Source organism: Quercus robur, chromosome 2 (genome assembly GCF_932294415.1).
Source record: "Quercus robur chromosome 2, dhQueRobu3.1, whole genome shotgun sequence".
Classification (NCBI taxonomy): Eukaryota; Viridiplantae; Streptophyta; class Magnoliopsida; order Fagales; family Fagaceae; genus Quercus; species Quercus robur.
Genome location: NC_065535.1, coordinates 60,938,792 through 60,949,711, shown reverse-complemented (window position 1 = coordinate 60,949,711; position 10,920 = coordinate 60,938,792). Strand labels below are relative to the sequence as shown.

The following is a 10,920-nucleotide window of genomic DNA, read 5'->3' as shown; positions in this document are numbered from 1 at the left end:
GTCAAGGGGGCCATGCCCCTAGTGGCCTAGCCCCCCTCCATCCATCCCTATTTATAACATACCTTGATCAGTCATGGTTAGTTGCACTTGTAGTGTTTGGCTTCTGGAAATCACTTCAGCTAATGTGAGGGAAGATGTGAGGGAAGGACATGCTTAATCCAAGTCAAAAAGCCATATATGGCTTAGTTAAGTTGGATTTTTGTTTTTCAAAGAAACCTATGTGGATAAATTAGTTAAAGTTTTATAATGTTGGGTTGTTTTCGTTTCCTGTGAGAGAATGACATACTTAATCCAAGTCGAATATCTATATATGGATTTGTATATAGAGAAAAACTTTCATCACGCTTTTGGGTTAGGATTCCAACAAGCAAGTGTGATGAGGATGGTGTTTATTGTGGGAAGAGAGAGAGGAGAAATTGAGCGGGTTGAAATAAAATATTGGTTTCTAAAGAATTGGTACACTAGTATTAATTGGTATTACAATTTTTCGTTTCTTTGCCCAAACCAAAACAGTCTCTGAGTGACAACTTTGACTCTGGAGATAGACAAAAGGGCATTTTGAATATAAAATCAAATTTTTTGAACCAAAATGAGAATATCAAACTTAAGGGACCAAAATGAAAGCAATTCCATACTTAAAAATATATAATAAAAAAATTAGTAAGAAGAAAATGTAAAAAAAAAATGTTTTGGTTACATTGATGGGTACGCACACATGTATAGGGGTGACAATTTTGCCTTGTCCCACCCCACTTCGCCCCACGCGGGTTTTCCCTGCTCCGCAAAGGTGGTGAGACAGGAATGGGGCGTGATTTTATCTTTGCACCGCAAGGCGGGGATGAATTTAGACTTTTTAGACCCATCCCATCCCCGTCCCACCCCACCCATCCCATCCCCGCCCTGCATTGATAAGGGTTAAATTGTAAATTTTTCATACCCTAAAACCCTACTATTTAAACAAACATATCATCAGCTTATTTTATTCTACCCAACAGGGCTTTCTGCCTTTTATTTATTTATTTATTTTTTTCTCTAGTAAGGTTGGAAATAAGGTACTAATTTTAACATTTTCTTTTGTCTTTATTATAAACAAATTTATATACTATTAAATCATTGATTTTGTATTATGATATATTTTGTTTTTGTTGTGATATTGTCTTGTTAAATACTATAATAATATTATTCAATTTTTGCTAAAAATTAGTTTGATTTGATGGGATAAATTTATTTGTAATTTCAAGTATATTTTTATTAACGAAATAGATTTTATTAAAAACAATTGTAATAGTTGTGGCCAAATTAACAAGAAGTAGAGTTTTGCAGGGTGGGGTGGGGCTTCATAGGGCCCCAAGGGCCGGGATGGGATAAGAAAATTTTTCCCGTCATGCGAGGTGGGGATTAGTGGTGGCTCTACATGAAAGCTAGGGTGGTCACAGGACCACCCTGACTTGCAAAATAATGTATGTATACATTTGCCAAAAAAAAATTATATGCTAAACTAACTTATTGTGATCACCTTAATAAAAATTTTGAAACCCTAACTTGAGAATTACAAAAACTTGGATTCAACAAAAATAAGAGTAGTGCTACTACATTGACAACATTTTCACAATAATTTTACAACAAATCTAATGTAATAAGCCTTTTACTGATTCTAATTTGGGCCAAATACTAGTATTTTTTTTTACTCACAAATAACAGCTTTTTGAATAAGATTTATTGTAAAATGGTTGTGGACGTAGCATTGCTCCAAAATTAATTCTGCCTCCAAACATAATTCTTAATTCCTGTTTTTTTTTTTAAACTTAAATAATGACAATAAATATTAGCTCAAATAACAACAAACATAAACCAAACAAAAACAAGACAAAACCAAACAACAAGAAGTGAAAAGATAATTCAACAAAAAGCCTATTATAAAAATAAAAAAAAGAGATAAAATTTGTAGCTCGTTCAACCTATTCAATAAAAATAATTTCTAATTTCATTTTTCTTTAAAAAATGGTAATAAGAAAAAAATTATAGTAATTTAAATTTTTTAGTAACCACCCTAAAAATAATTCCTAGAGCCACCATTGGTGGAGATGGGATAGGACAAAACCATGCGGAGCGAGAGCAAAGACCTCATTCTTCGACCCCCGTCCCATTGCCATCTCTACACATGCATGTACACTAGGTAAATTTGAATTGAAATCGTGACTTGAAATTTGAAATCATATATGTACAAACAATTTCAGTTCAAATTATGTGTTTTGTTGTTTGAAACCATGTGTGAAAATATGTATGGGTAAAAAAATATGAAAATATGTACAATGTTATTTAAAACTGAAAATATGTGTTTAAGTGGATTTACCAAACACCCCAAATCTCTGCGGACATGTGTGCAAATTGATGGTTGTAATTAGCACTCCATTGAGGGGTATTATAGTGGATAAACTATAAACGGGCCTGAAAATGAACATTTTTCGCCGACTGGTTGTATTGTATATTATTTGTATTCTTCCCAGGGGTTTTCCAACGGGGCTGATTACTCGATGATGATGATCCTGAAAGCCAAGAACCCCCATTTCCTTCTACAATCCACAAAGTCTCCCAATGATAAAACCCACTCCAACAAACACAAACGCAAATCCATTCCCTCTGTGACTGCGTGTCAGTGTCTCCTCCGCAACTCTGATGCTGGAAAATTGGTCCATGAGTTCGACCCAAAGGTTCCAGTAGAAAAGGCTGTGACACCACCCAGCTCATGGTACACAGACCCTTCGTTTTTCCAAGAAGAACTGGAGCGTGTCTTCTACAGGGGCTGGCAGGCCGTAGGGTGCATTGAACACATAAAGGACCCAGGTGACTTTTTCACGGGCAGATTGGGTGATGTAGAGTTTTTGGTTTGTAGAGATGAAAAGGGAAACATTCGTGCCTTTCACAATGTGTGTCGCCATCACGCCTCTCTCCTTGTCTCATCAGGAACTGCCCACAAAGCCTCTTGCTTTGTCTGCCCTTATCATGTCAGTAACACTTAGACTTCACTAACCATTATGGTATAGATATGTTGTGTACTAGCACTTCTCTTATGATAGTTAATATCTGTTAGCACATTTCTAAGCCATTTCTCATGTCAAACCTCACCAAATATGGGAGATTAAAAACCTGTGTTGAAAAGGTATTCTGTAGAAAACATAGGGCACAAGTAGCTTGAGCATTTAACTCTCCAGCTTTAACCCAAAAAAACCCATATTTGAATAAAGAAATGCTGAGTTTACAATATTTTCACCGCTTCACAACAAATAATAGGTGGCCAGTTATTACTGGTGGTTTAAGAAGTAATTTAAATGGTGGGTTCAAATTAGAACTAGTTGTTACTTAAAATTTGTTGTGAAAGTGTTGTGGACAAAACATTTCTCATTTGATTAACAAAATTCAACATATTATGCTTTGTTTTAAGTGGTGAGACACTTAAGATTCTTCTAGTTGAGACTTTCCTATTTTTTGATTAGTAAGTAACATTTATTGATATAACATGAAAAGAACATAGATACTTCTTTTCCAGAAAAATAAACACATTGTTTCTCTTTTTAGTTTCACTTTGTGGACAGTCTGTGTTGAAAGAAAAACTAAATTTGAATTTCAAGCACTTGCCCCAAAGAAAAAAAAAACAGTTAATTTGATTTCAAGTTGCTTTCTTCCAAAATTTGGACCAGCACCATCTTTATCTCTTCTAGATTTGAGCATCATATATCACCTCTTCCTTATATTGCTAGACACATCATACAATGTTATATTAATAAATTACTAAATTTCATCATCATTGACTTCCATCAAACATCAATGGTGTTGTCCAACGAACATGTGTGTAAAACTTCCATGTTTGAACACTACTCTTAGGTCAACACTAGGTTTATATCACTCTCTTGAACAATTTCTTTATTATTTAATGAAACAGAAATACTCACCTTAACCAAATTATCATTGTTAGAGTAAATATTATTGATTGGTGCATAATATCCCATGGAACAAATTCTTTTAAGTTTTTTGCCCTCCATTTCACCTTGTATTGGATATTCTATATATATGTCATCCTCAAGACCACCTCTTGGTATATGCAAGAGTTTGCAGTCCCCTCCTAAATCACCATTTAAGCCTACAATTTGTCAATCCGCTTAGATAACCACTTCAATTGGAGTTCAATCTCTTCCAACTTTTTGATCTTCATGCAAGGATGGATTGTCTTTGGCTCTAATAGCAACTAACGCAACTAAGAATGCTATGAGACTAGGGTTTACTTCAATTGTCCATCAAAACCTAAGTTTCTTAGAGGGAATAAAGGGAAAATGTTCCTTGAGTGCTTAATCAAGTGAATCCTAAGTCCTTTAAAAAACTTTTGAGCTAATAACTAAATTTTAATTGATAAATAAAAGTCAAGATGTCTTTTAAAGTTATCATAACCTCTATTTATAACAGGATTGAACCCAAGAACCCCAGTAACTTAAAACTGTAGCCCCTAATTAAATCTAATTAATCGTGCACTTCAGCTGAAATAAAAGGAAAAGTACAAAAGTACTCTTTAAAAGTCTAGCCATAGTGCCATGTACAGGACAGTCATTACAGTACAATGAACATTACTGCTCTAGTAGTCATAACCTTTATTTTAAAGATCTTACCCTGCATTATTTGGTCTTTCTTGGGTCTATTGAACCCAGAAACTCATACTCCTAAAAGTTTAAATTTCAATCCTTTTGCTATCTTTTTCTATTTCATGTTGCTTTGTCAGGAACTTTCTCATAATGCCCATTGTTGCATCAATCAGCTAGAAAGGTGGTACCAAATTACAACACAGTCTGTAACAGAGTAGATGTAAGCTCTTTTTTAACTCTGTCAACATGCTTTGGGGTTAATGTTTACCTGTTCATCTTGCCACAAGTGCTTCTGATGCTATAAATACATTTCCTCCCCCTTCTTTTTTGGATTTCTGGAGAGGGTTGTGGGGGATGTTATGGGTACCTTTATTAGATTAACACCCCCTCCCAGGCATCATGCCACCAGCCTAGTCCAACAGAACTTCAACTGTTTCCTTGTACCTTTCTAACGAAACTTCTATATGTATGATAGGACAGTGCCTCATCAAAGTTGGTGGGATCACACTCATTTTTAAATAGAAATTATGAATTTTTCTTTTGTGGCAGCTTAGACCATTCAATAGTTTAAGTATCTCTTATATGATGGATAACTGAGTGAAAATTACAAATTCAATACTTACTTTTACTAGGAAATAAGGATTCTGTTCTTTACCTCATATGTGTAATACAATTTACCTGTACAGATATAAGTAAAGATTTAAATCACTAATAAAAAAAATCAAATCACTTTACTTCAGTAACTCAAATGAAATTCGAAGATTGCCTACCATTATGCGTCATTGATTTGTTTGAACAATTTAGATCTGTACATACTATGATTATTAGGCTTCAAAAATCAATTTTGCTGCAGCACCTTCCTATATATATATATATATATATATAACTTTAAGTAATGTTATACTACTCAAATTTTTTTTTTGTATGCGATCTTTGATATATCCATTGTTGGATAACATTTTCTTATTATACCCTTCATGCTTGCAAAATTTCTAGATGATTTGAGATCAATTATTATCTCATCTGTAAAATGTTGAAATTTCAGGTTTTTGTATTTAAAAATTATGCAGAAATGATGAGTTTGGATTGAATAGTAAAATGACATCCGATTGACAAGAAATTTGGTATGTGTGTTAAGAACATAAAGAATGTGTAATCCAATGGTGGTACTTTCAAAATATTAATTTGATAAAAAGTTATCAAGTCGTGTTACACTACTTAAATTTACACCATGTGTTATTTAATCCTAACCTCTAACTGAAGGGAATGAGTACGACTTTAAGTTGTCAATCTATCAATATAATTACAAAATAAATTATTCTGTTTATTTTGAGTTAAGTTCAAGTTACACCTGGTGTAACTTTAAACTATGTTACACCACCCAATAACTTGTTATAAAATTCATATTTTGAAAATCCCACCGTTGAATTACATGTTTTATATGTTTTTAACATTCATGCCAATTTTCATGTCAATTGGATGTTATTTACCAATTAATCCATAGACTTATCTTTTATGCATTATTTTAAATTACAAAAATTTGAATTTAAACAGTTGACTGATGACATAACTATTAATTTTTGATCACCTCGAAATTTTGCAAGCATGGAGAATATATGAAGATAATGTAATCCAACGGTGGATTTCTCAAAATTTGCATCCAATTAAAAAATATTGAGTGGTGTAACATTACTTAAAGTTACAAAAGGTGTAACTTGAACCCAACCCATTTATTTTATATATTCTTATGATGATTTTAACAGATAGACCTAAACTTTTTCTACAGGCATGGACGTATGGGTTGGATGGACAGCTTCTGAAGGCAACTAGGATAACAGGAATACAGAATTTCAATGTAAAGGTATGCTGTGAAAATTCCTATATTAGCAATCACATTAGAATTCTTGTACAATATCCTCTAAATTCGAGAATAATTTGGATACTTTCTCTGTTCATTGAGGGTAGGACTTTGGACTTATACCAATAAAAGTAGCTACTTGGGGGCCATTTGTCCTTCTCAACTTAGACAAAGAGATATCTCGGCATGAAGCTGATATTAATACAGTGGCAAGTGAATGGCTTGGTAGCTGTTCAGAGATACTGAGTACCAATGGAGTTGATTCTTCCCTAAGTTATGTCTGTAGTCGTGAATACACTATTGAATGTAACTGGAAGGTGTGGTCTTCTAACTATGTTGTTGAAATTATGCTCCTTAATGAATCTCCTTTTTTCTTTTTCTTTTTCTTTTCTTTTTTATTTTTATTTTTAAATTGGCCTCGTATAATGCCTACAACTTTTAATGCATGGAAATCCATATGCAGGTGTTTTGTGACAACTACTTAGATGGTGGATATCATGTGCCATATGCACATAAAGGCTTAGCATCAGGTCTTCAGCTTCAATCCTATTCCACCAAAGTATGATTCACTGCTTATTACCTCTCTGAAATTGTACTTCATTGTTACAAATTATGGTAGTATGTCTCTCACAGAGTCATGAAGACCATAATGTTTTCTCTGAATTACCTGCATTTGATTGCTGGTGTTGTACTTCCAAGTAACAAAAAAATTGATTGTTAATTACACCTAAGGACAACCTCTGATTCTAAACAAGAAATAATACATAAACTGAAGCACTTAAGATTATAGAACACTTCTTTATTTAGTGACATAGGTTTTGGACATACCGCATTCCAGAAGAAGAATGACTTCTTCTTGAGCCTTCTTCAACTTCACCTGCAAGTTCTAATCTATTCAGAAGCATTTTCTACCTTTCCAATTTTGTTCCTTCTCTGTGTTCCAACAAAACAGAAATTTTCTGTTGTTTTTCTTCATATTTTAGCAAGAACAAAAATTCTCTCAGAAAACTCTCTCTGATAGCATTATATGCTGGAGAGATTTCAGTTGAATTTCAACATTTGTTTCCCTCAAAAAACTGTGACAGTGGTATATGGTAAAGAGATTTCAGGGGACTTTCTGTACTCGTTTCTCGCAGAAAACTCTCTTTGACAGCAATATTTCTAAGGAACTTTTGTTATAGTTTCAGTACTCTTTTTCTCTTAAAAGCTCTCTTTTTTGCAGTGAAGCCCCCCTATTCATAGGGTATGCGAAGTTAACCATAGCTGAACCTGTTTTCTAGTCAATCATTTTGTTGAGATCCTAATGTTTATCCTTATTCAAGATTATTCAGGCACATATCTGTGACTTTGTGAGGCCCAATCATGGACCCATCTGGTTGCTGAAGAATCCCCAGCTGTGGGCTTGAAACCAGGACCACACATGGTACCTATTTGGACCTTTTAAGGCTCTGTTTGAAGCCCGATGCTGCCTTCCTTAAACTATTCCTGCCAATGCACTTTATCTTTATTACTTAAATTTTAATTTAAGCTTTTAGAGCTGGACTTGCTTTCCAGAAATTAAAGTTTGGCTGTCAACATTGATACTTCTAGATTGGTAGTTTAATTACTCATGTTTATTGATGTTTCTCTTTGTTCCTGATGGGTTGCTGCTTATGAGATAGATGTATGAGAAGGTTAGCATTCAAAGTTGTGAAGGTGGCTCGATGGATAGGAAAGATGATTACGATAGACTGGGATCAAAGGCTCTATATGCTTTTATTTATCCAAACTTCATGATCAATAGGTATTTGCTCAGTTGTTAGAAGTGGCAATGGCTCATCTATTTGTTACTTCCATGAATTGTTTCAGCTAATCTGTATGTCTAAATAAGTTGAGTTCTTTGGTGGTCTTATAGGTATGGACCTTGGATGGACACCAATCTAGTACTCCCACTAGGACCCAGGAAATGTCAAGTGGTATTTGACTACTTTCTTGAAGCTTCTCTTAAGGTAATCTCTTATTTTATTCACTAATTCATTACATCTTGTCCGTAATTCAAATAGTACTACATACAATAAGCATTACCTCAAACGACACTTTCTTCCACTGTAAGAACAAGATGGAAAGTGAGGTTATGGGTTCAAAACTCATTAGGTGTATGTTTAACTTACTAATAAAAAAAATCGTGAAGGAATATTTAGATGGATGTCATGTCATAATTTGGTTATCCTCCACCCAAGCTGTGTCTCTCTGTATAGGTATTGGCTTGATTGTACAGTGTTATCAAATGTAAGATTTTCTTTTGTTTTTATTTATTTATTCTACATTCGTGTTAAAAAAAAAAAAAAATTATTTTGGAATATTTATTAAGTGCTATTTGCAGACAAATCATTAATTTTTTGGGGCATGACATTTTGAATGTGTCTGAGCATGCTGTGTTAAGAGGGCTGCACATCGTTGGGTTCATACTGGTCAAGGTCCCCAACTAAACCACATTTAATAAAAATGGTTTGGGTTGAGGCTGAAGAAGTCTAGTGTCATTGGATTGCTTCTCACTATTATATACTCTTGCCTGCTTATCATATTGATTTGCATGTCTTACTATATAAGATAACATGACAAATAAGCAACTATCTATATATCTTGATCTTGTTGGAAAGCTGAGATAGGCGAAACTGCAATAGATATTTCTTCAATCTCTAATTTCCTAATTGTACTTGTAATTGCTATTGAAATGACAAATCATTATTCTCAAATGCGTGATTCAGAGGAAGCATTTTGGGGATAAGAGTGTTGAGTGTGAGCTCCATGCATAGTTCAGTCTTAACCTACTTGTGAAATGTATGAAATTTTTATGATGAAAATTTGAATGATTGATGGCTTGTGGTTGGGAATATTTTGTGCATCTAAATTCTATATATGTTGGCCAACAAAAGAAGAAAGGAAAAAAAAGAAAGAAAAAAGAATACAATGTTTTATTATATTGGTCTTCTGATATGTGAAAACAAGTGCAATGTACTCTAATGAGCTATTCCCCCTCTCATCTCAGGATGACAAAGCTTTCATAGAGAAAAGTTTAGAAGATAGTGAACAAGTGCAGGTAAAACATTGTCTAGTCCATCAATCTGGAAACTATCTCAAGTATCACTTATTTTAAGGCTAATGCACTTGGTTTAAAAAGTGCAGATAGAAGATATTGTGCTATGTGAAGGTGTTCAGAGGGGCCTTGAATCACCAGCATATTCTACTGGCAGATACGCTCCTACAGTAGAGAAGGCCATGCACCATTTCCATAGTCTGCTTCATTATAACCTAACAAATGATTAACTCATCTAATTAATTCCGAAATTGAATATACGAACATTATTTTTTTGTTCCACGGTCCACCTCCCATTTCGTATAATGCATGTCTCTGTTAATTCAAGTTTACAGTTTTATGTAATAATGAACCTTTTTGTCAGTGCCTTTGAGTTTATATTGTATTCCCAAAAGCATGGAATGACACCCAGAGTCATTCTCAGCAGTAAATTCTTGGTTATTGAGTAGTCTTGCTTCTATGTAAATCTAGCCAAATGGGACTATTGCCCTTGTCAAGTACCAAATAACCAAATACATGAACAAATGACAAATTCCAAACTTCGAAGTTACTATCCATATCATCCTTGGGAAAGAGGCGTAGCAGGTTTAAGAATTATTAAATAGGAAAGGGTAAAGAAAAAATAAAAAGGATTGTCAATAAATTGATAAACCAAAATAGTATTGACAACCCCTAGTTATGTATGATCTGCTCTCTAAGTTAAATTTTATCAAGTTTTTATACGTACTCGAGGGCAAAGTTAGGCCCATAACAACAAAATAGACTAGCTTAGAAAACAACTAAAGTACGTCTACTTGAACTGGAATGAATTTTTACTTTTATTTTATATATATATGTATATATATATATATGTAATTTGTATACCTTTTAACAATAGATATTTGAAACATTGCTCCTTGGAAAATTAAAATGAAAGGCCAAAGAATCATCAAACAAAGCTTATTCTGATTTTAATTTGCATTTTTACCGTCTTGATTTTGATTGATTTTGACTTGAAACTTTAGGGATTCTGACCTAATAATAATAATAATAATTATTATTATTATTATTAGACAAAATCAGCAACAAAAGAAGTGAGAGTGCTGAAAAGGGGAGGACACGCTTGAGAGAGAGAGAAGAGTTGAGTCTGTCATGCCACAAACGTCCAAAGTTGATTTTTATTTTTTTTTATTTTTTAAATGTTGAGCTGTAAAATGGTGAGGCCTCAAAAGTTTGTGTCAAATATTAAAAGATTAATCAAAGTTAAATTGTTCAAGTTTTATATAAAATAGTCGTAAATTTATGCGATGCGTGAGAAAATGTAATATAATTATTTTATAAGAATATATTGTAAAAATTGTAGGTTAAATAGTACG

The 10,920-nt window shown here is 33.5% G+C and overlaps 1 protein-coding gene across 1 annotated transcript; it reads left to right on the top strand.

The window, feature by feature from the left end:
- Positions 1–2,453: 2,453 nt before the first annotated feature.
- On the top strand, positions 2,454–10,013 carry LOC126714338 (choline monooxygenase, chloroplastic). The gene is given in 8 exon segments (XM_050414450.1): positions 2,454–3,005; positions 6,418–6,492; positions 6,597–6,806; positions 6,953–7,048; positions 8,151–8,272; positions 8,384–8,477; positions 9,518–9,568; positions 9,655–10,013. Coding segments are annotated over 8 exon segments (1,269 nt in total). The 5' UTR covers positions 2,454–2,534; the 3' UTR covers positions 9,805–10,013.
- The last annotated feature ends 907 nt before the right edge of the window (positions 10,014–10,920 follow it).